General features: G+C 32.7%; 1 protein-coding gene across 4 annotated transcripts in view; it reads right to left on the bottom strand.

Annotated features, from left to right (window-relative positions):
• LOC148279941 (arginine kinase) overlaps window positions 1-27,277 on the bottom strand; it is a 93,284-nt gene that overhangs the window by 3,322 nt on the left and 62,685 nt on the right. Inside the window, exons 1-2 of one of the 4 annotated variants that reach the window (XM_088229172.1) lie at window positions 7,327-8,504; window positions 5,856-6,037 (exon numbers count right to left, since the gene is read on the bottom strand). In XM_088229172.1, the coding sequence (XP_088085298.1) occupies window positions 5,856-6,037; window positions 7,327-7,385 (241 nt within the window). In that variant the 5' untranslated portion in view covers window positions 7,386-8,504. Of the gene's footprint in view, window positions 1-5,855; window positions 6,038-6,181; window positions 6,387-7,326; window positions 8,505-27,277 lie in introns of those variants that run through there. The other 3 variants (XM_088229171.1, XM_088229173.1, XM_088229175.1) reach the window with 3 other exon arrangements.

The raw sequence follows: 27,277 nt of genomic DNA, 5'->3' as shown, positions 1-27,277 counted from the left end.
TTTGAATCATCGTCATGGTTTGATAATACAATATTTAAACGTTCTCTTAATATTTATTCAGCGTTCTTTGCCCCCTAAATTTAATATAAAATTCACGAGAGATATCTTATCACTTATCATATTTTAATTAGATTTAATATTAAGGTGTACTCTGAGACATGTAAAGCCACTTCAAACATAATTATTATTTTAGAAACATGAATCACACCATGTCACTTCTGTTCACTGTACTTCATAATCCTAACGCTTTTATATACCTCCGTCAACGCTTATCAGTTCATAGTTTACGTCTGCGTTATTATTCTTGAAGCACCTCTTAATACCCATCCACAATTCTTCTTTCTTTTCATATAGTGTCCACGCGGCTCGCCCGTGGAATCATCTTCCATCCACTATCAAAAATGTTTTTACGTTATCCCTGTTTAAAATCACGCCTGAAGAATCATCTTCTTTTTTCCCTTAATATCTCCTCTTTTCCTCTCTCTTAATTCCCTTTTCCCATTAGAGACTAGGATAGATATGAATGAATATATATAAACATACGCCGTGGCGCAGTTGGTTAGACGACTGACCGTGAAATTAGCGTCCCGGGTTGGATTCCGGCCAGTTGCAAGAAAAAATCCCAAAAATGTTTTTTTTTTTTTAAATTGGTCTAGGTGTTCATAACTTTTTTCCATATTCCCACCTGCTGAAATTCTTAACAGCTTATTCCTTTAAAAATAAAAATAAAATATTGCTAGTTCTATTTTAGTAGCTATATAATATTTCGTTTTACTATTTTCTTTTTTCCCGCGTATGTTTTGAAACTTTAATTTTATAAATTGCACATTTTATTTTCTTGTTTAGTTGGAAGAAATGAGAACGTTTAGAGCTACGGGAAATTGTATATAAAAAATTTTTTCGCAAGCGCGGTAACTTTTTGAAAATGTATGAAAAAATAATAACAAAGATTTTAATAAAATCTACCTACTTCGAACGACGTTTTATATATTTTTTTAAAATTTGTGTTAGTTTGATAGTTTATTAACAAATATATTTTTATAAAACACTGAACTTCCTCATTTTTATTTAGGAATAAGCTCATCAATGTACTTAAATAATGAATATATAATAATTTATAATCTACCATAGATTATACTTTTTTGAATTATGTAATTTTTGTTTTTTGTGACAATCCCCTTTTTAACAATTTTATATGTACCCCAATAGTAATTGAACTCGGAATCTCTCGCATAGTATCCCAACGTGATAACCAATAACTACTTTACTAGAGAAAATGCGGAGAAGCTCCTAAAACAGGCCACAGCCGAAACATCCCACCAGATCCTAACATATTATAAACATAGCAACTAAATAAAGTTTTTCATTTTCAATTTAATAGAACATCGTTTTTTAAAGTAAACAAATAAATATATATGTACTAATACATGTTTCTAAAAGATAAATACTTCTAAAAGTAAATATAAACCTTGTAGGTACATTATAAAATAATCTAACACCTAAATATATTTTTTTTATAAAAAACTACTTTACCAAGAGGTGTGCTTCTGCCCAAATGTAATTTATTGAAGTTTATAAATCTTAATTTTCCGAACTATCTATGTTTTTTTATGTAATATGGATAAATAATACAAATTATCTCCGACACAAAATCAAATTAGGAAAAGAAAACCAGATAGCAGAAATACCAAGGAGAATTGGACTACGCCGGGCAGCCTTCGGAAAACTTGATCATGTTCTAAAAAATGATGAAATTCCGATAAATCTAAAAAGAAACATCTTCGAGGTATGCATCCTCCCTGTGATGACCAATACCATAAATATACAAACTAAAATGCACACAAAGATCTATGGAATGGCAAATGCTAGCCATAAGTCTGAAATATAAGAAATGAAGAAATCAGACGCCGGACTAATGTTATCGATATAATAGATCGTATTAGTAAATTGATGTGGCAGTGGGCAGGTCATGTTGCAAGAGAGGTGGGCGAGTTCTAAGGTGGAGACTGTCAGATAATAAAATAGCAATAGGACGCGGGCGGCCCCAGAAAAGATGAGCTAAATTTAACGACCCCAGAAAAGATCCCTGTCGCAGGAAGAAAATGGGCTAGTAAAGACCAAAACAAAGAAATTAAAAAATCATTAGAAGAAGCTTATATCTAGCAGTGGAGAGATAGCTAATAAAAAAAAACTTAGTAAAATAACTACAAACTATGTATATATTTTAACATAATACTCACTATGTTAGCCTGTTCAGAGGAACTACATTAATTTATAAAGTGTTAAACTAATCAACATAGGTAAACATATACATACAGAAGCTGAACTTCTGAAGCTACGAGAAATCTATGGCCAGCAATGTCTCAAATATGTTTTTATGCGGTAAAATTTATTTCCTAAAAAATTAATAGATGTAGTCAAAGATTGAATAGTTTAAGTAAACTAAATAATATTTATTTTGTAAAATCAGTTTCAGGAAGCAGAACTTTTGAAGCTACGAGAAATCTTTTGCCAGCAATGTATAAAATATGTTTTTATGACCCAACATTTATTTCCCAATTTTTTTTATGAAACCTAGTCGAAGATTAAATAGTTTACTTGAAATCCCTTATTGTAAATTCGGACTCGGGCAATGACACTAATTTTTCATAGCTCCAAAACTATTCAATGCATTTCATTAATTTTCGATTCAAATTTTTATTGAAATTATGGATAAAAAAAGCAGATTTAAATAGCTTATTTTTTTTAATGAATAGAATATACTTTTATCCAAACTTTTTTATTTTAGCTACAAAAAATTGTGTTTCAATATTAGCACTTATTTTTTCACTTTTTGATATACATCGTATTCTTCCAGTAGCCTTTATTTTAATTTAAAATAAAATATATACCCACACACAGGCCATGCCTTAGTGGGATTATTCTTTCGTGTTAATGTAATAGTTTTTTTTAGTATTTGTAACTTATGTATACCTATTGTAAAAGCAACGAAAAAATTGTAACAAATAAAAAAATATATTACTGATGAACACGTCTGTTATTATTATTAGTAAAAACTCAAAACCCTCACGATTTTTACTCAGAGACACCTTGCCGTTATCGCACCGAGTGTTTAATATTTCAGAAGAGCGATTAACATGCTATGCGGTGTCAGAGAAATTTAATGAATAGGTATTTGAACATAGTTTTTTCTGTCACTCTCTCGTAGATCATCATCATTGCATTTCCGCACCTAATGGTGCATAGGGCACTGCATTAGTACACCAATCGCAGCATATCTTGATTATTTTTGTTACATGAAGGTAAGATGATCAGTCTTACGGTTCAGGTGCCAGTCTAGGAACTATGAAATACTCTACACCCTTTTCAATAAATATTTCGTGTCAACCATGTCGGGAATCGAACCCGAAACCTCTTGCATGGTAGGCAAACGCGCTGACCATTACACCGCGAAGCAAACATAAGAAGTTAGCGGAAGTGTACTTTAAAAAAAAAAAAAATTTCACATAAAACTTAATATTTTTTCTTTTCTATATGAACACCTCACTGGGCATAACCCGTGTCGAGGGCATTCATTTACATTATTTTTGTATTATGTTCTAGTACATAATAAATAAATGTAATATAATAAATAACACTGTATGGAAATAAACATAAAATATAAATAGCAGACATGCAACAATAATTTCGAGTTCAAATAGACTACTGTTTTGGTGGGGTGACCATCTCGAGGCAGTTCTCGGGACCCAAATCCAGAAGCCATTTTTTAACAAATAATTTGTATTTCTGTTTATTTGTATTTAATTTTAAATCGAGAGGTAGAGTGTTGTAAATTTTGGAAGCAAGGTACACGTGACTCCTCTGACCAAACGATGTTGTTATTTTAGGTGGTTATTTTGCCTAAACATTTACTCTATGTCTATTGATAATTTGAAGTGGCGTTAGGAAATTTTTGAATCCTTAAAAGTAATTTAAACACACTTTAGATTTAAAGCAATTTGTTACAGTCGTAAATAACTGAGCTAGAAAATGAGAATATTATCGTTGTACCTACTATTATTGTTGTACCTACTATTATTGTAGCATATTTTATTATTCATCCCAGTTCAATACAGAACTTAAGTTTCAAGAAGTTGGAACTAAAAATATTTTTTACCAGGCACCCATCCTCAGGATGATAAAGTTGGAACTTGTGTTTCAATAAATGTGAATAAAACTATTTGTGAACGGATAAATTAACTAAAAAATTACAGTTGTATAAGTTTATATGTCCGCGTCGTGGTCTAATGGTCAGCATGTTTGCCTATTATGCAAAAAGTTTCGGCTTCGATTCCCGACATGGCTGACATAAAATATTTTATCGGTATACTAGTTTTTTTTTTTTTTTTTTCCATACTGTTACATATTATGCATGTATTAAATAACATATTTTATACATTATATTTATTAAACATTAGAAGAGAAAAAGAGAAAAAATACATATTCTAAAAATAAACATAGCCTTAAATTTGGAAAAAATGCCCACAAAGACTTAAACGTCTGAGCGTGGGCCATTCCTTTTTTAATGTTTTTGGTGAATTTTTTGGTATACAAACACAAATATGACAATGCCATTAAAAATCATACAGAAATAACAGGAAAATGACATAAACAATGTAATTAAGACATCAAAGTTTAGAATATGCTGTTGTACGACTCTTTCACAATATGTGTATTTCTGTACATCTGTACAGTTAAACCCTCTAAATGACAAAAGTTCAGAAAACAAGTTGTAAATGTAGTTATATGTCGTTTTTCGAGCTTTATCAACTGATAAATTCCTCTAAATCCTCAAAGGGTTAGTTTCAATGTAATCATGTAAAACCCATTTGGAAAAAAACGTTTCCTGGTGAAAACCATTATTTCCATTTCCGAGATATTTTTTTTCGAAATTTCATCCATTGAAGCAATTTAAAGGAACTGGATCTGATTTTTTCTCCGACCATTATTAACAAAACTCTCGTCAGGCCGATCATTGCACATAGTGCCGAACCTTGGGTTATAACCAAAAAAGATAAAAACATGGCATCAGTATTTGAAAGAAAAATATTAAGGATGATATTTGGTGCTGTCAGCCAAAAAGAAGTGTGGAGGAGACGGTTTAATCACTGGCACTGTATGGCGAACCCAATATTGCACAATTCATAAAAATAAGATTACAGTGGTTGGGCCATGTGCACAAAATGAATAATAATCGTACCCCCGAAAAAGATTCTTTATACTACTCCGGAAGGCAGACGAAGCAGAGGCAGACCAAAATTAAGATGGCTGGATAATGTGGAAAGTGCCATTAGAGGAATTGGCCTGACAAATCGGAGAACAGCCACAGGGCGCAGGGAGGAACGAAGACAGGTTCTAGAGGAGGCCAGGGCCCACAACGGGCTGTAGCGCCACTGATGATGAATATGACAAAGTAGGTTTTATGAGTCTAAAATATGATATTTTTCTCAATACAGTCAATAATACATTTAGAGGGTTTACCAGCATACCGACGATTTATTTAAAAATTTGTTTTTACATTAAAATATTTCATAGCCCGTTAACTGGCACCTGAAGCGTAAGACTGATCATCTTACTTTGATGTTACGAAAAAAATATCAAGATACGCCACGGTTGGTGTACCAATGCAGTGTCCTATGCATCGTTCGGTGCGGAAAGGGAATAATATAAGTGTTTATGTTGGCAAATATACCGTGGAAAAAGTATTTAGACAGCTACAACATTTAAAATATAATACCTAGAATCAATAAAAATGATGACGACACATTCAGTAAATACACGTAAGCGTGTAAATAGGTAATTTTAACGCAACTCACCAGACTGAATAACATCGAGAAGCGTCGAGCCGAAGGAAGTCTTCTTGTTCTTGAGGCTGTCGAAGATTTCCTTGGTCAGGAACTTCTTCAGCAGGGACTTGGAATCGGAAGCCTGGAGCTTCGCGAATCCGGTCTCCAACTTTTCAAGGACAGCTGCGTCAACCATGGCGTTAGATTTAGTTCTGTAAACATAAACAAAATCCCTGATTAACCCTTGCGCGACAAGAAAACACACCAAGTACCACAGCCGGCGGAAAAGTAACCACGTCATGTCGGATATGACGAAAACACGGCGGTGTCGTAAGCAACGGTAAATAAATATTTACATGTCAGGTCCCTTGGGCGAACATTGAACGACGCGCGGACACGTACTTCTCGAACACATATTGCTCGATTGCAAGAATATCGCCAGATAACAATAACAGCCGATGAAAAAAATCAGCTAGGATACCGTAACTACAGTGATAAATAATATTAATAAATCCCAAAAAAAAATTAAATTTCGAACCCGCTGACCGACTTTAAATTCTTGCCAGAAGGAAATATTTTTTTCTTGCATGTAATTTGGATAAAAGAGTACTTGCTTAGCGAGTACACAAAAGTACCTAAACATGTCATTATCATTCAAATAGCCGAGTTATTTATTTCATATCTACGAAAAAGAAATCTGCGTGAGTGTCCTTTTCTTAGAATACAAAAAAATACTCCGAAATATTAGTCGATTGTGTCATTTCTAATTCTTTTGCGTACCTGATATTAATTTGAAATTAAAAATATTCCTGGTATATTTCAGTTCTGAATTTCGTAACACTTTATAAATAAGTATGACTATAATAAGTACTAGTTTTTCGTGGAATACTTTAATCGCTAAATACTTTTAATATTTTAAAATCATTAGGCGTTTTGGTCACGAGTTTCAAATGTTAACAATAAAAACAGATGTACTTGTGACTGGTAGGTCGGTACATCTGCCTCACGTGATCCAATCATCATCCAGCCACTGCATCGCACAATACAATCCCCTCCATTAATAATAATAAAGCCGGCTGCGATCGTGCCCAAGATGTGTCACTAGCGACTGCCATTTTTTTACAGATAATAAAATTGCAACTACTACGAAGTGAATTACGTCAAGCGAATGGTAATACCTACACAGAAACGCATCTAGCGGAAATTGAACTAGATGAATAAATTAAGGTTATTGATAGCGGCTAAATAAACACGAACGCCAAAGGAACTAGTGAAGGTGGCGAAATGGGGCGGTGCGGGATAACATTTGACAGCTTAGAATGGCGGGCTCGGGAGGCAGCGGCGGCGTCGGCTTTCCTGGGCCTAACAGGTAGCGGGCGTATTGGCAACCTTCGGAAGCGGGAAATGCTCCCAAACACGGGACTATTATCGCAGTAGATGGGACGCGAACCCGTCCGGGTCCACGGTACTAACGAGGAATAGCATGGAGTCAGATACACACCCTTCTGTCGCGCCTTCCACCGTCTTTAAGTCTTTCTCTTTGGACGCGCAGCCACCCATCGTAAATAAAATTGGTTTATTAACTACACTATTAAAAAGTTTCGTAAAAAAACACTACATGTACACTAGGGATGCGGTTTTTCGGACTTTAATCTACACTTTTCCGGAATTAGCGGGAACCGAGGTAAAAACTTAGGGGTAGCGGCGGATAGTCGCCGGCGGGAGAGCAGACAGGTTAGGGGGCGGGGCCTGGAGGTGCTCGGGTAGGGTAGAAGGCAGATGGGGATAGATGTGCACGCAACACGATCGATCGCACGCACACTCGGGAACGCACGAATTCCTCCGACAGACAGTCCCGAATTTCTGGCGGTAATTTTAAAAATATACGTTATCTAGGATATTCGTCCCGACTTGTTTTCGCTTCGGCGTCGAAAGGAAAAGAGAAGCCATTGGCGATGCACTTTATATAAGGTCGGGTCATATCTCGCTTTATTTGTCTTGACTATCACTTTATAGATGCAATCTAAGATATCATAATTAATGTCGCGAAACGACATGACAGTTCGTGAGACGGATATACGGCGCCCGAATATTTATCTTCGCTATCGTTTCGAGTCACAAGACGTCGCTTTTACGGTTTATCAATTAACGAATCACTTTCACTGTTGCGATGGAGATGGGACTTCCTAGTTTGGCAATGTTTTCAGTTACGTAACAGATATTAATCGATATTCAATCCGTTTTCAGAATTCATGAAAACTTTAATTTTCCGAGTCAATTTTATTTTATAAAATAAATCGCGATTGTGAATGTTAAAATTTCAATAGGAATATTAAACTTTAGTCCAGGAATAGTTTCATTGGAATTTAATAGCTTAAAGTTTAAAACCGCTTCACTCGATACCGGCATTACATAACGAAACAAACCCGGCACGTCATAACGCGAAACTTTGGTACTACGAAGAACTTCGAAATTGGGAATGCAATTTCCAAAATCGGATGACTCACTGCGCGAAAAAAATATTTTTTAAATCACAAAATTTTCACTGCGGAAAAAAGTTTTTCCCGGAATTCCGAAGTTCCCGAAGATTTAGTAAAGGATGGTTGAGTTCTCGGTTTATGTGGAGTCTCTTACCTGGCACAGCTCTCAACCTTCCGCGCTAACACCGAAGTGTGGAATGGCACGAGCGCCGCTCGGAGCTGGGGGGCACGCCACGGGCCCCGCGCGCATGCGCGCCCCCCTCGCCCCGCGCCCCGCAGCGCCCGACCGACCAATAGCGCGGCAGCCTTTCCCGCCATCCCGCGCCAGCGACGTCAAATTAAAAACGAATCAAAATTCTCAATCACCGGATACAGAGGCTCACACCGAGAATATTATCCAAAATACAGTTAAAACCTATTTACTAGCATGACGAGTAACTGGCACCACAATTATTATATCACTTCTTCACTCATTTAATATGACGCTTGTTAATAATTTACTGGAACAATACGTACACGAGCTATACGCACTAAACTGGTTATTCAACAGAAGTGACTTCGGATTTTTTTTTGTCGTTGTTACTTGAAGTCTTGGTGATTTAAAGTCGTTAAAAAACGTTATATTACATTTTCTAGTTTGAATGATGAAGTTCAGTGCAACGGAAAATTGGATATAAAAAATGTTTTCTTACACGCGGTAGAAGTTAGAGCATTTCATTGCTCGGCGAATTTTCTAGAAAATGTGTAAAAAATAATAAAGTTGAACTACTTTAAATGACGTCACGAGTTCTTGTGAATCATCCAATGATACTGATTTCAATAGATTTCCAGTATACGTAAAGCCAATTAACCAATCAGCGGAACTCACCGTAGAGAACTTGCGACGTCACAGTCGGAGTGATTTCAAAATGGCAAAACTTTAAAAAATTATAGCGCTGATAATACGATACATGAAAATATTTAAACCAGGTTTTTGGTAGGTTTGGTAATCTACGAACAAATTAAAAAGAAAAGTTAAAACCACTGAACTTCCTCATTATGTTAAAGTGTATTGAAACCATTTTGCATATTGCGCATACTACCGCGAATAAGAAACTCTATAAAGACACTTTTGATGACTCCTTAACCAATTTCGCCTTCGCAGGATTGCAATGAGGATATCCCCTTTATGAGTCACGGACGTTTCCGGTCAGCACCACCAGTAATACTAACGAGTAAAAGGATTGTGGTCATTGTCGTTGGTCGTACAGCTAAACCTATATCGAATCAATAGATCTGAATGCATTTTTTGTTTTTTTCGTTAGCATCGGACCTTTAAGAATTCTTGGCAGCCAAACGCAATGGTCAAGAGCGGCTCTCGCTGTTACGAGATCTTGCTATTCCAAAAATAAATTAATCGTATTGCAAATGCAAACGAAGCTTTACGAGTAATAGCTTAAGTACTTACTAATAAATAATCAGTCAAATGAACACATATCGTGGGCATACAAGAAAAATTGACCAAGTGACAAAATCAATAATGTTCAGGGGAGCCATTTTAGTGTTTTTCTAGAGTTCAATTGCTTTTCAAAGATCAGATTTTTCAAGTAGGTAGGTGGTTAGTAATTATACATTATATTAGGTACGGTATTTTCAACTTTAATATAAAGTATAAATATATTTCAAAAACATTATCACTTTTAAATAAAATTAAAAAACTTAGTCAATTTTGCCTGTAAAATTTGTCATGAAATTTTGCAGATACTCATTTTTGTTTTGTTCATTGAGGGAGGTAGTATTTTATTTTATAGTTATATATTATGCTTTTGGATTTTTTAAATATTTATAAAGGTTAAATAAACACAAAAACACAAAAATACAAAATAAATCAAAAATAACAATTAATGAAAAAGTGTTACGTAATAATCTAAAGAATAAATTTGTTATTTAACTTTTTATAAAAAAAAACATATGTGTCAAATAGAACTAACTAACTACTAACTATTCACTGGTGACATCTACCTACAAGTAAAATGTTACTTAGTCAATTATTTGGATCTTAAATTTACTAATAAAAGTAGAGATGTGTGTTGGTCAGTTTTACTTGTCAAAAATATGTGAGCTTCTATCAAATGGTCACATATTTTATTAACTAATTTTTTTTTGGAGTGTCGGATTGACTTGGCATTTTTACCAGTCAAGCATTACGCTAATACGATGTCAAAAAGTAAATAATCTCAATTTCATCATTTTTGCAAATGGTCACTTTTACTTGTATAACCACAATATTATCTATAACCATTGGAAGCAAAGATGACAACCTCCAAAAAAATTTTTTTTTGTTTATGATATCATTCTTAGTTTATGAAGTTTATTTTTATAAAAATCATGAGTTGAGTTGCAAATGTAGTTTAAAATCATACTTCTGATGGTTTGAAAATAGTGTTTGGAAGCAAACATGGCAATATCCATCAGCCATTTTATTCGTCTAATGACAGGCTTGAGATTTTAATTTTCAAAATGGCCGTGCCATACAAACATTAAGAAAGTTTTTTGAATTCGTGTTTCTATTAAAGCTAATTTATTAGTATCTTAAAGTTTAAGTTCAGTGAAAGTAACATTTCTAACATGAAGAGTCTCTTTGGCATTAGTGTAGCAGTTTTTGTTATTTTTCTCGAAAACACCAAAACGGGAGTTTGCTTTCTTTGCTTCCAATGCCCTCATTTCTACTATCTACTAGTCAACGCCTGAAAATTATTTTTTTATAGGTACTTTTGTAAAGCAAAAAAGCAGAAATTCTTTTTTTAAATATATTGACGGACAAAGTTCATTTTAAACATAAATTAAATAACATTAAACTAGAAATGCAACAATAAAAAGAAAAAAATGTCTTAATCCGATGAGTTTAAGAGATTTGTTTATAATATATTCAATGTGTCCAAGAAAATTATATTTGTTGTCTAGAATCACTTCGAGATCTCTTGTTGAAGTTACAACCGAGAGTATTTCGCTAAGTTTATAACCGAAGGCAATGTTTCTTTTAGTTCTAACGGTTTGATAAAACTTTCGTATAACTAATTAATAGTTAGTTTAGTTTACTATATTATTTGCATAGGATTCATTGAATAACTTATAAACTTCAATAAATGAAGACCATATATTACAATTCAACAATTAGTAAATTAAATCTAACAAACAAATAAATTTAAATCAACAAACTAAAATCAATAAACACGAATCTAATGCCAAGTTGTCTTGTCCTGCAAATATTCTTCGACTCTATAGTAGCTCTTTCTAAACAGCCTGTGCTTGCCAATATCTAAAAAAAAACTTTTAAAAATGTTGGCAAAGCCTGAATTTCAAGAGGTACCTTGTCGTCAAGCGGAGTCGATACGGTTGGCTAAACCATATACTGCGGATGCCTCCTGAGTGTCTTAACCACGCTTGCCTACTTTACAAGGCATCAAGTTCTCGACGTTCTGGACTTCCGCCGCTGACTGTTCTTCGACAGTTTATGTCAGAACTTCGGGACAAGAACCTGACTTAGCAGGACGCAAAGGGCGATACATGGAGGCTCTTTGTGGATACCATATGCTCCAACAAGGAAGCGGACATGGAATGATGATGACCTTGTTGTAGAATCGTATGCAGTCTAGTAGTGGGCACAACATGCATATCTTTAATTCTAGTTTTAAATCTATGGAAATCTCTGTTTCTTCTAAAATCATCAATATTTGTATGTTCATAGATTAAGTTTTCAAACATTATGGGATCCAGGTTGACTATGGATATAAGGAATTTATTGAGTACATTTAAAATATTTTTTAGTAAAGTTATTTAAGATTTTAGATTTATATTTATTTATTTATGACAAAATATATCGTTTTATTTTATTAAACTGAAACCTTTATTTATGCCGGTGAGATTCATCTGATTGAATTATATCACCTACATACTAGGCAACGCATGAAATTTTTATACTTCTTCATGGACCAGGTGGATTTATCAACAATATTTTTAGTTTGTTCAAATTTCTGTAGACAAGGACTGGATTCAACTCCCTAGGAAGCTTCAGCTCTTCAAACTTTAAAAACATCAACAGACGAAAGAAATGAAGGATTATAGAAAGAAATATAGACAGAATGGTAAATGTTACACATTGTGTAAAGTGGCCACTTAAACCAGCCAATGATAGGTCATAAGCCCTGTAGATGCCTAGCCTTCTATATTACCCTCTCTAAAATGTTCTTCATCTCTGTTTAAATATGTTAATATTCACAGCTTTCTAGGGAGTTGAATCCAGTCCTTGTCTACAGAAATTTGGACAAACTCAAAATATTGTTGACGTTAATATTTAAAAAATATTTAAACTTTTTACTCTACTAACTGAGATAGATATGTTCTAATCATCAGAAATGTCACTGCTAACCATGGTTGCATCGTCTGCGTAACGTGTGATGTTAACGACCTTATCTCCCTTAGTTCTAGATTTACCAATTCCTCCATTCTTGATTTAGTTCTAGATTTACCAATTCCTCCATTCTTGAAAGCGTATTTATTTTTTTATTTTTTTTGTGTAAGAAAAGTTTTTTGACTCGCATATTTAGTAACAAAGCTGTAAAACTTTTTTGTTGCTTTGTTGTTCTGAAGATGTGCTCTTTTGAAAAAATAAAAGTATTATTTAAGTCCCGAATTGAGTTGTAGTAACTTCTGAGAATGTTATTCATATGTATTATGCTTTGTAAAATATATTTTTTAATAATATTTATAATTAAATAAAAAATTAAAAAAAGATATCATAATTTCCCTAGCCGCCCGCACCCAGTACAGAAGAAGGCGCTGAATTGGCCCTACGATTGCAACGTTTCTGGATTATTTTTGCCATATGGACGGTAAGTTTTCAGTGTTCAGGCGGATGAAGAATACAGTTTATTGATTTATTTATACTTTCACATTGTTAGTATTCTTTTTTTTATAAAGAATAATGTTCCCTCACTGGGGTGTCCCGTGCCGAGGAAACATTTTACAAAATGAGAAACATGCCTTTAATTAGTTATTTAACAAAGTTAACATAGTAATAACAATAAAAAAACGTATTTAATCCAATAAACCTAATTATCATTAACATAATAAACAGCATTTTTTTTTATTTCTCTAAAATTTTATTATGCACGCGGAAACATTGATTGACACAACCGAGTAGATAAGTAAAGGGTCATTTTAATAAGAGTAATTTAATTAGTGAAATTTGAACTAAAAATATAAAACAAATTTTATTTTACATAAAACTGATATTTTTATATCATGTTAAATAATATTTGATGTTTTTAAGATAATGTCATTCAAATGTCCCCCACGGCGTTGTTTATTCCGAGGTCTAATTTTCATTAGTTCGTTCATTAGATGAGCAAAGTAGGGTAAAAAAAATTACTACCTTGGCAACACAAACGAAATTTCCATTTTGTTTCTTCGACAATCTGACAGATGGAAAAATAATTCAATTTTTAAGTAATGCATTTGCTACTTGAACATTCGTTTGCTAATTACACATGAAATGTGAAAAATGTGGTACCATCCTGTTTCTTTAAGATCCCAGCAGTATTTCTACACGTCTAAAGGATACAATACGGCATAATTGAATTCAAATCAGGAGTTGCGTACTAAGCGACGTCAACAAAGAAACTAATGGGTCAAAACGTAAACCTACTCATTTATGAGTAGTTTAGTCGCCTTCTGTTTGATGTGCGTATGCGGTTTCTCGACTATTCTTAATTCTATGGCCCTAATTTTTACCGCGCGTAAGAAAGCATTTTTGTCAATAGACCACAGAGTATCGAATAGAGTATATTATTATTTTTTCGTACCTAGTCAGAATGAACTTGACGTAAGAAAATTCGAGTTTATAAATCGGTTCGATTAGTTTCCCACGAAAATGCAGTTTTTTCAAAAGCACCGACATAAAATACGAGTAGTATCTAGGTACAATATTCTACAATATGGTGGGTGCGGAATAAAACATGTATGTACATTTTCCTTTGTAACATTGCATGTCGCATTATTGGGAATTAAACGTCCACAATGTTCGTATTTCATTTTATTATACCACTCAGCAATAGCTAATCCAACATCCTGTTCCGCCCTCCATTATCCGATATATCGATCCACCGAAAGACCCATTGATCCATAACACATAATGTACTACGCAATATAGAGCTAATAAGTAATAACCGAGCAAATATTTATAAGAGATGCAGTCATCGTGCGATAACATCAATAAACAGACGCAAACGTATAGAAAAGATGTTGGCTGATGAATACTACATTCTATTAGGCTATTTGTATCGTGTTATGTAGGTTCGCTGGTAGGATTATCGGGTTTAGAAATGTGTTCGTCCAATTTATTTTTACCTACAAAATCTACTATACGTATACTCCTGGTTTATAAAATCGGTTAAAATTATTACCTTTCCGATGAAAAATACCTCTATTCATGCTTAATTTGAGTATTATGACTATTACGTATTTTAAGAATTCAAAATTTGACATTCTAAAATTGTAATTGTATTTATTAATTTATTAATACCCTTAAAATTGTATGGACAACGTATGAACCTGTTATCTGGTCTCCATATTATGATGTTCACATCAAAAATATTTCAGTTTAACATCGTTTTTAAGAAGAATAGGCTGGAGGTTGGGCTTATCCAGAGACCAATCTTCTCTTCAAGACCGTCGAAATAAATGCGACCTTCTAGTCCTTTTAAAAATTCTCAACTCATTCTTTGACCGCCTGAACTACTGAGATCAATAAAATTTAATATACCAACTAGAAACCTCAGACAAAACTTACTTTTCCATACCGATAACCATAGAACTAACCATGGTTTTCATTCCCCTATGCCCAGAATTCTTAGGTCTGCCAACAAACATATCTGTATTGATTTCTTTGATAACAAGTTGTCTTCTTTCATACGATCACTGAATCAAATTCAATTTTAGACACCTCTCTCCCCTTCCACTCCTACCTATACTATTGTGTCTTTCTCCATTTTTTTATAATAATTGTCTATGTATACATACGTCCTTAAAAATGCCCATTGGGCGTATATATAAATAAATAAATAAAATTTATAGGGATGAATATTATAATATAAGAATAGTTAAAAACATTAGAAAAGAATGAAAGAAGCATTAACAAACATATGGGACATCAATACAAGATCTGGACTATTCATTTAGTGCTCGTTTAAATCGTTGTAAACTTAAACCAAAAGAGTCCAGATTTTGTCTTAGTTAACAATACAACAAAGACGGGTCATTGGAGAATTAAGGCTATAGTTTGTTCTATGCTAATCCATGAACAGTAGGTACTTTATTGTTTCTCAACCTACGAGTCGGAATATAGAATTTTACCTGTCCCAGTAATTATGGCACATCGATTATACCATTTGGTATGCTGAATATAAATAGAGTCAATATTAGTGCTACGTTTTTGTAGACTAGAATACATAAAAATGGATTAACCATATTTTTTTTCTGACCTCATTGTGTAGTGGTCAGCGTGTTTGCCTACCATGCAAGGGGCCTCGGGTTCGATTCCCGACATGATTGATATAAAATATTTATTTAAAAAGGTGTTTTTACACTAGAATATTTTCATATTTCCTGGACTGGTACCGGAAGCGTAAGACTAATCATCTTATCTTCATGTAACAAAAGTGATTAAGACACTGCGATTGGTGTACAAATGCAAGTGCCCAATGCGCCATTAGGTGCGGAAAGGGAATGATGATGATTTTTTTTCCCGATTAAAATATATAAATACTGATGATATGAATGATGGAAGAAACAAATTAAAGAATTAAAGATGTTCAAACACAGGCAGAATGGTAATGTGTGTAAGGTGAATATTTAAACTAGCCAATGATAGATCATAAACCTAGTAAATGACTAGAATTCGAAATTACCTTTTCTTTCAAATGTTCTTCATCTCTGTTGTAATGTGTAATTTATGTTATTTGAACCGGGCTGTGGTCCCGCGGCTAGTGTCGCGGACTCACGAATCAGCGGTCCGAGGTTCGAAACCCACTCTACCACAACTTAATTCCAAATTTTTAATAGTGAGTTGTTTTTACAACTCATTGAAAATTGTCTTCAAAGTTTATTTGGGTAAATCAAAAGAAAGAAAAATATTTAAAAATAAAATCTAATTTAGATTCAGATCGTATTAAAAAATATACAATACCCATATTATTTGATTATGTAATCCTTGCCAATATAAACTTGTAGCTGAGTAATACAAATTTATTGCAAATGAAGAAAAACTTTATTCTCTTTTTTATTGTCCTCAAAGTTATTATTACACTGGATAATCCACATTTCGTCGACTTAGATCTGACACTTGTTTTTGAATGACTTTTGGTTCTTTCGATAAAAAACCACAGTTTTTGTCTATCCCGTCATTTTTTCTAGCCACAGATTACCATCTCTTTGTCCCAAAAGTTACACAAAATGTGCATAGGAAATAAAAGAAAAAAATATAAAACATACTGTTCAAAGATATTTTTTTTTCATGCAAAGTCTAAACTGTAAGTCAAATTGTGTTCATACAAGCTGCAAAGTTCTTTTACCAAACAACGGCAAACATTCATATTAAGGTGAAAATTTTTCTGTAGAGAAAAACTTGACGTGATTAAAGAAAATCAACTATAGTTTTGATGTCAGCATGTCTATTTTATTTTAAAACACCTGAAAAATCGAACTCAACAGATATAGTTTTAAAAATTGTTACCAGTGATATTTTATTGGCCAGTTGACAATAATTATTTCCATTTGCTCGTTCTCTATTGAAGCATTTACTAAATAACCCGCTAGCTGAATTATTTATTTGATTTATCCATCTTGTCAAATACTCGTTAAACGCTCTTATCTTGAATTAATTGTTTTGTTGTATTTTCAAAACTGTTGTCATCATAATGCAGCGCTTTCCATTCATTTATGAAAAATTAAATATTTTTTACAGCATACCAATGCATTATAAATACAGAGAATTATAATATACCAGAAGGCGCGAAGAACCAAGTTTATATACATCGTACTGTGTCCAAAAGTCACCTCTTTACCCGGCATCCCACCTGCGCGCATGCGTGAAGTGGCCCCGTAATGTTGCCAGACCGTGAACATTATACACAAATATTAGATAATTTTGCGTTATGTTATGCAATATTTTACAACAAAAAAATATTTGACTGTTCGGACTATAAAAATAACGGGTACTTTTATTAGGCAAACGTAAAAAAAAACATGAAATAATCATTTAGTAACTAAGTAAATTAATACCGTTTAATATTGTACTAAGGCTAATTAATAGAAAGCCGGGTAAAAAAATCGAATACCCTGGCAATACTAACAAAATGTCCACGTACTTTTATTTAACAATCTGACGGATGATGGAAAATAATCCAATTCTTAAATAATATTACTTGTGATCCTACCGTATACCCTTTTAATCCCAGCAGAATTTTGACACTTGCAAACGACACAACACGGCATAATTGAATTTAAATCGTCAGTTGCGTACTAAGCGTCGTCTACAGAGTACCTAATGGCCAAAATGTTAAACTACTCATTTGTGAATAGTTTAGTCGGATTCAGTTTGATGCGAGTATGCGGTTTCTGGACTATTCTAATTCTATGTATAAATATTATCTTTTAAATACAAGAGTGCTGAAGGCGCTTATCCTTTTTCCAGAGGGTATTGTTCGATCAGTCAAATAAGTCATTAAAAAAATCGTGGTTAAACAAATGGTCACCGCGTTGACCAACCATGCCATGGACAAAGGAAATGTTGATTTGAAATTTGAAAAAAAAAAAAGTGTTTTTCCACTAGAATATCCCATAATCCTTGGGGTGGTATTCTGAATCTTCTCCACCCCCTTTGTTACATGAAGGTAAGATGATCAGTCTTACGCTTCAGGTGCCAGTCCAGGGACTATGAAATATTCAAGTGTAAAAACACTCTTTTAAAATAATATTTTTTATCAACCATGTCGGGAATCGAACCCGAGACTTCTTGCATGGTAGACAAATACACTGACCATTACACCACAAGGCCGACAATCGATGTATAAAACTGTTTAAAAAACGGAAAAAAATTAATACGGTTTGGTCAATTCAACCTAATTATGTGTTTTGGATAATGCAATAAGGTTTTTAATTAAAATCATCATGTTTGATTTGACGTGTTCATTATTTATTTGACGTATAATCATAAGTGTGGCCAGATATGCAGCGAAGTGTAAACGCATGCAAAAAAATCCCTAAATTAATCACTCTCTAGGAAATAGAGAAGATTCAGAATACCACCCCTGGAATGGCATTAGGTGTGAAAGATAATTAAATATACAGTTATATGTATTATTCATCATTTTTCTCTATTTGATTCACCAATAATATAATTGAGTAATAAGTTTCGAAAACGTCCAAAGTATGATTTTACAGGAGAAAAAAAATGGATGATACAAATTAATGTTTCATTGACGTAGTATCAAAACTAGTTTGACTTGCATGTACTTCATTTTAAGGTACTTTCCGATATGGTTTTAATGGATATTTTTGATTTTCACTTCGGTCGTTTTCGAAATTAACGATTCAATTATTACTCGTATTAAACGACCCCATTTAAAAAAAAAATTGAACAACATGTCCAAAGTAAATCTATAACCTAATATTATCATGTTCATTGCAAGAATGTTTATACCTACTAATATATCAGATATTTTACACAAATTGTCAATATTCGATTATTAGTGGCCATTTGAGTAATTAATTTCTCACTACGAACTCGAAACCCGATTGACGATTGATATACAAAAATAATATGTTTCCTAGTAATTGAAAAGTATGAAAGAGTTTTTAAATTAAAATGCACAAATTAATTTTATCTTATTTATTAAATTTACGCTTGTAGTACGTGAACGGCACATTATTATTTAAAGCGGTAAATGTATAAAAAAAATAAAATTAAGAAAATAAAACATTTTTATGACATTAAAATTTTATTAATTCGTATTATATTTAAAACAATATGATATAATAAATCCATAAATTCCATTAATAATTAAAAAATTTAATTAATACGTTTTAATTTTTTTTTTGCTGAATTTTCTAGTCCACGTGTACAATAATAAATATTTTGAGGTGTTGAGTTATCATAATACTAACGACATTCACAAAATAGAACCGCTACCCAATGAACGAAATTACCTTCAACTTGAAAACGTATATTTTAGATTAAATGCGAGGTCAATGTAGATGTGGAAACAAATACTAAAATATTTCTTTCATTACAAACTTTCATTCAAAAGCTAATCAATTTTTAAAAAAAAATCATGTTTCATTTTAAACGTGTCTTTTCAATTTACCTTAAATTTAATGCACAAGACAGTTGAAAATTTTACGCGAAATCTGTTATTTAAATTGGTATTCATTTTAGAATAAAAGTTTCTTGTTTTTATTGTTTTTCCGGGAAACGAATTTCTTTTGATGTTATTTTTCGAATACAAGATGTGAAGGAGTCTTGGAGGGCGGTAAGTCAAAGCTAAAAATGATAAAAATTAAATAGCAATAATTATTGATTAAGATTACATATATTTATAAATTTTATTCCAGTAAATTGGTAATAAAAAATAACAACTTTTCTAAAATTACCTCGATGCTCCCCAGCACCCAATGTTGGGATCATAACCATCAGATTCCTTTAAAAGATAAACAACATGAAATATTTTCTCATAAGAAGTTCTCATCTTTAAAAATGAAAAAAACTAATTTACCCAAATATCGTATTTACCCAAATATATGATTTATCTAAATATCCCAATAACACAAATATCTGATTTACCCCAAATATCTGATTTGCCTCCATATCTAATTTTCCCAATATCTGATTTACCCAAATATCTAATTTACCCAAATATGATATCTCATTTAATAAAATATCTCATTTACCCAAATATCTTATTAACCCGAATATCTCATTTACCCAAATATCTCATTTACCCAAATATATTATTAACCTAAGGATTTCGATGTGATTTTCAACCAGTAAATTCATAATTGAACTAGAAAATAGGAATCAAAGTGGGAGAATGCCGGGCTTGAAACTCCGACCTCTGATTACTATTATTAACGTAGGACAAAAAACCTTATTTTTTAAAATTGAATTTAGTATTTTCTATATTTATAAACGCCATGAAACGGTCTACAATTTCACGATATTATATATTATTGAAGAGGTACACCGCAAATTCTGAGAGTAAATTATAGATGATCTTAATAACCTTAGAATCTTAGATAAAACATAGTAGTAAATATTAAATAAATCAAAAATAAATAACTATTTTTTACAGCGCGTGGCCGGTTTAATTCGTTTTTTGTTAGAAGTAAATACTAAACAGAACATTAATCGCGAATTTGGCAATTGCAATAAAAAAAAAAGAAATTGATACAGTTGTTTTTAATTACAAATATTTTAAACACTTACAACTCTAGTAGGTATTGGTACTCCCTTTCTGGATGGTGCAGGGATTTTACATAAAAACAAATAAAACTTTATTTTAAAACAATATTAACCAAATTTAGAGAATGCAATAATAAAATATGCATATATTCGTTTGTTCATATTTTTAGTCGTAACTGTAATGATAATAAATATATTCAAACACTTCAATTTAAACCATAATTAAAATAAATATATTTCAAATGTAAGACAGAAGGTAGAAAATAAACTAAACAAAAATGTAAATAAAAATTAAATTACCCTGCACCGCCGCCACTGCCCCCGCTTCTTCCATCCTTAAAATATGCAAATAATAATAAAACAAACATAGTTATAATAATAAAAATACGTATATAGTTTTATTCCAATTTTATAAATAAAAGAGGAATAAAACTATAAACGTATTTTTATTATTATAATTAAAATGCAGTTCCACCAAGAAATGTCAGTAGAAAAAATAAACATAATTATTTCTATATTTCAATATCGATGGTAGTATGCAATGTTTTGCTGTTTTGACTTGACAATATCGTAATGGACAAAAAAAAATGCCCGAATGAACAAAGTAAACAAAATATTTATAACAGGAAAACCAAAGGGAAAAATAGTCATCGAATATGATTTGTCAAAAAAGTACTTAATAGTAAACAATAGGGAAATACCACATATTACGAATACCGATAAAAATACATGAAATAGATTTAGAAAAATTAATTGCAATTTCAAAATTAATATGTGTATTGTGGAGAAATGTTTTCATACATAACTTAAGAGAATTATTTATAAAAAATGTCCCTAGAAAAACACGATATGTTTGGCACTGATAATTGTTACGTCAAGATCCGTGAAGATGTTCTGTAAAAATTTAAACGGTTACAAACAAAGTTCAAAATTAACATGAACCGTTGCGTAGTCGGGGCGTGGCCAATGCAATAACCGTTTTTGCGGGAATTCGAAATTATAAAAATATTTTGTATGCTACTTATTAGTAGTAATTTTTTTTATTTATTAAGTCGAAATCGTAAAAAAACATGATATTTCCCTATTCTTATTACATATTATTTATTAAGAATTGTCAAAAAATAGCATTTCTTTTAACAAAATAAATAAAAAAAACCTAAAAATTGTTATGTTTCTTATGTGACGTTCTCCGAGAAATAATTTTCAAAAACCAGTGTACTTTTTTTTCTTTAATACTCTACATTTTATCAGTCACTCAGAAACTCGAATACTGAAAAGTTTTCATAAAAATAGTATATAATTGAAATGTTAATCTGTTAAATTAATAATTATTATTTTTTAATATTATTTTGACAGTCTGTAAACGGTGAGGAGAGTAATAACTCTATGGTCAATGGAAAATAAAGAATCCCCACGGGCACCGGTTTTATTAGGAGTTAGGACAGGAAATACCGTCTGGTCGAGTGGGCAATAGGAATAAATTTGCCGAACCAGTTTCGCTCAGTGAGTCATTAGAAACGGCTGAGTATTGCATTTGCCATTTTTATCATTAATAAACCTACTCTCACTGACTGGAATAGTTGGACTCATGTGTAATAACGATAATGGAGCTCGTGGGAAGGAAATTCAAATTCAAAGTATCATCAATTAATTCATGTTTTCAAACCTTTAAAAAAAAGAGCTGAAATAAGTTATTTGGCGGCTTAATCATTCCACCAGTAATTGATTAGCTAAGAAACAGACGCACTCGTCAAGAAAAGGAATTCTGAGTTCGATTCCCGCTAAGAAAGCTTTTTTGTGATCTTTCTAAAGCCTGATAGTTCAATTGTTATTTTGTCATCTAATTTGCCACATTGATTGAACTTATCAGTCTGTCGATGTTTAAACATTTTTACAATTGCGATAGATCTCGTGTTACTTTTTAATTTCTCCCAAAAACAAATTTATAAGAAAATAAACCTTTGTTTTGTAAATAAACTTTCAATATTCAAGCAATTTTATATCACATATTTGTTTTTTTATACCGATAATATGCTTTGCCAAAAAAAACACGAATTGACCTAGTACTCTACAGCTCGATACACAAACGGAAAATGCTTGACATATACAGCAAACACGAGCTGCTTGTTGGAAAATCCAGTTCAAGCTCCACCGCATAGATAAACCAAATACATCAAAACCCATCGACGTAGATGAGCTGAAAATTCCCGCCAGTATACAAAGTTTTAACAGCCATATACGAGAAAATGTAGAGAATATCAACGATAGTTACATCTCCTTAACCTCAACGGAATACAATAAGAGACAGTGCCAGAAACTCAAAACATCAATAATGTTGTCCGCAAAGACGATTTTAGAAGTAACGGAGAGCGTTTGTCCGCGGTGGATGTCAAATGACACTTGGAATGAAATCGAAAAGCGAGCAAAACTAAAATCGGTGAGAGACGGTGAAACAGACTCCGATCGAATTGTTGTTCTTAGAAATAATTACTGAAACCAAGGCAAAACTGTCGAGAGATCTGCTCGCAGGGACAAACGACGCATCCATTCGCAAATAAACGCAGCAGAAGGGGCATCTCGCAGAAATTACTCTAAAAACACTATTTAAAATCACACGCCAAATATCTGACAAGACATCATCCCCGGGAGTGTGACATCTAGAAAAAATATTTCTGCGAGGTCCTTAATCGCCCACCTCACTCGGACTTTTTCGGACACGTGCTGCGGATTCCTCGGGAGAGCCTTAACCCAAGCTGCCCCCATCTACGGGCTAGCGCCGTCCCGGGCCCCAATTACAATGAAAAGTTAACAGAGTTATCTTCGACTGTCTATAAAGTAAAATAGAAATTAATGTACAAAATTGTGTATATTCGTACTGTTTTTTTTTATATCTTCATCGGTAACATGTAATTGAACATGTTTAAAGAAAAAAATATTTGCATATTCTATTTTTCACACAGAAAACTTAATTTTACTTTGTAGATAAAATTGAAGATAATTGTTAACTTGCCATTGTAATCGGGACCCTGGAAGACAGTCGATGACGATCTTTCGGCTTTATTCGGCGGAATAAGGCACTCGGGATTGACGTGGGATAAGGCGAGAGTGCTGGCTAGCGTAGAGACTCCTAGAGAGCGAGGGGTTTGGTGATATCCACATGCTCCACTTAGGACTTAGAAGCGGATGTGGAAAAGAAGAATGTAATATGCTTTACATTTATTGTGTCAAAAAATTGAGGGTAGTTAACGTATAGTCCTCGCGCTTTCATAATAATTTAACTAGATTTTTATAATAATTACGTTTTTGTTCAAAATTCCAAACTCTACTTTGATTAATACATAAATTACTTACATTAGGGACCACAACTTGATTGGCACCTATAGCAGGACCAAAGGCTTTTCTAATAAATAAATTAAATAAATGAAAATTAACTGTGATTTAGAAAGGATGTAATAAAACAAGTAATTAAAAAATGATCGGGTGGAATGAATCATATATTAATGAGGCAAAATTACTTGTATCTATGTTTTTAATCGACACATATTTTTACAAAATCATAATTGAAAAATGCAGACAAAAAATCACATCAGTTTTGAAATTTGACGTAATGCAGCGACGAAGCAAGCCCACGCTCCGTAGTAAACGAATGTGGGCAGGAGACAGTACCTTTAGTTTGTGCTAAATATCTTAATCGTCTAATCCTTTCTTTGGTTTGAACTCTTTAAAACCTCGAAATGCGTAAACGGAGAAAAATCTATTTGATTGTTTAACTTAAAAAGGTCTATTCCCGTCTTCCTTATTCTCATATTTTGGATATGATACTTACTCGTGAAACCATTTCAATTCATTTAAATTGTTTCAATAGATAAGATTTTCAAAAAAAATATCTGGTAAATGAAATTGACGGTTTTCACCGGAACACATTTACAAAAAAGTACTTTTGGTGGGTTTTTATACATGTTAACTTTGAAACTAAACCTCAGAGGATTTAGAGGATTTTATGAGTTGATAGCTTGAAAAAAAATTACAAATAACTGCATTTTTAACTTGTTTTCTTAAAAATAAATTTTTGACATTTAGAGGGTTTTATCAGCGTACTGACGACATTATGTTCGGGAGCTTCTGTTATATTATGTAGAATGTGTAACACTCTGTACGCAGGAATGTATTTAATACTTGACGAATATGTATATTCCCATCTGTAATGTGTATATCTGTTCTGTATGTAATATAATTTCTGAATGTAGTAATGTAAAGCTGGTATGGGTGAGGAATGCAGTTAGGGCCAATGATCTGAGGGGACCAAATATCCCACAATGTATGAAGTGATGCTGTACCGAGTTTAACTTTACTTTAAAATACATACCAATGTGGTGATTCACCGCGAGTTGATGGTGAGCGATACGGCGGCGGCGGTTCAAAAAAAAGTCGTTGTATTAAAATAGTGAGTTTGTATTTCCACTTGTTTCGTAAAATGACGAATTCAAGTCAAGGTCTCTTTTAAGCAATAAATTCAAATGAAGAAGTTTAGTGTCTTTTTTTTATTAGTTAATAGCTCAGAGTAATAATGCACCAAGCTATAGAGGAGCCCAAACGTAAGATAACCATTCTATGACTATTGGGTATTAAGTCAGCTACAGTTCACAGCAAAACAATGGTCCGTACTCGTCGAGAATTGCCGAATGGATATTAATTTGCATTGTTAATGTTTTTGAATATGTACCTGTGTATTTATTATTGCAGGGTTATTCCAATTTATTTTTCCATAATTCGCCTATATTTATTTTATAAAACTGAAAATACACGTGTGTTTATTTATTTATTCATTTTATTCACAAAATACTTATGTTACATTTATTGAGACATAAATCCCAACTCCATGGAACCAAAGTCCTGTGTTGAGTTTGTTTGTGTGTCCGTCACATCTCCGAAACGGCGAATCCTAGCGGCCTGAAATATGGACACGTCATTTTATATGCGATTTCAAGGTTAACTTTGCTATTTTCGAGTAAAATTTTAATCGACCTCTACTCGATAAAGACTCAAACTTTATATGGATGCCTTGTGCGGCCCCGACATATTTCCCGTAATCAACTGTCATTATCAACAGTAAACATACTTTGATTCACAAATGTATCCCCTAAATTGAGAAAAAATAGTATTTGAAGTAAATATGTTGATATAAGGAAAGGTTGTAAGCAATATAATACACGTGTTGGGACAATAAATGCCAAAAACCAATGTAAATCACGGGAAAATATTCGAAATCAATTACCTGTGAAAATTAACTCATTTAACACATTTTACGCTCCTACTGCTGCAGCCAAACATACTGCAATTCAGCATAGTTGATTTTTATTTATTATTACGTAAATATCCAAGTTATTTACAAACAAAGCCAAGCACAGCGACCAAAGCATCCGATAGAACCGTTATGCCTATGTTGTCAAAGAAATAAAATTGCCGCCAATTTGTTGCTAGCCAACATCGCTTGCGTTCTATGAAACATAGTGATAGGGCTTCTCTATAAGTTGTCGCATTATTACTCTAAGATTAATAGACTATTAAACTAAGAACAAAGAATATTGTTAATTGAATCGGCATTCACTTCGTAACACTTCATTATATTGATCATGTTTTCATACCTATAACTATCCATATGCATATATGCTAACACCTTAGATAAGTGGAATAAACCCCCCTGCTTTAGGTTTCACTGATCAATTAGTTTATTTTTTGTTTTAATTCTATGACATCGTGAACAATATTCTGTGTTTACTATATTAGTTTTATATCATCCGTCGATGAGAGGAGTGCTCTCCTAAAACTGTAGTCGTGTTCTTGTAAAATAATATAAATTGTGTAACACTCGTAACCAAGTTTTATTTTCATAACAATAATTAAGTCAAACAAATATATTTTTTATTTTTATATATCGTATTATCAGCGCTTTGATTTTTTAAAGTTTTGTATTTCTGAAATAACTCCGCGTGTGACCGAGAGGTTCTTCTCTGTCAGTTTTTCCGGTTGGTTCGGTTAAGGCCAGCAAATCAGATATCCATCACAGCACTCATATCATTGGTTGGTTCATAAGAACCAGTGACGTCGTTCAAAGTAGTGCGTTTTTATTTTTAAAAAAAATTTTCGGACGTTTTCAAGAAACTTTATCATATACAATTATTTAATGGTCTAATTTTTACCGCGCATTGATGTGTCTGGCGGTCTGAAGTATTACAAACATCGTCAAGCTCAAGAAATGCTAAAATGTCAAATTCAATTAAAATGTTATCCATATTTTAAGCTGTTTATTGTGTGTCTGGACGGATGAATATTAATTCTGCATGTGAAATAAAACCAGAATAGACTACTGGCTCGATGACATCTCTCGAGTAAAAATCCTGAAAAGGGAAATCTAGTAGAGATATGTGCACCTCGTACTGTAGTGGTTGGCAGGTTCGCTTACCGTGCTTTAGGTC

This window comes from Micrasema longulum, unplaced genomic scaffold, assembly GCF_059751315.1.
Source record: "Micrasema longulum isolate JH-2025_06_02 unplaced genomic scaffold, ASM5975131v1 h1tg000640l, whole genome shotgun sequence".
Classification (NCBI taxonomy): Eukaryota; Metazoa; Arthropoda; class Insecta; order Trichoptera; family Brachycentridae; genus Micrasema; species Micrasema longulum.
Note: the sequence above shows the minus strand (reverse complement) of the source record. Positions and strands in the feature narration are given on the sequence as shown.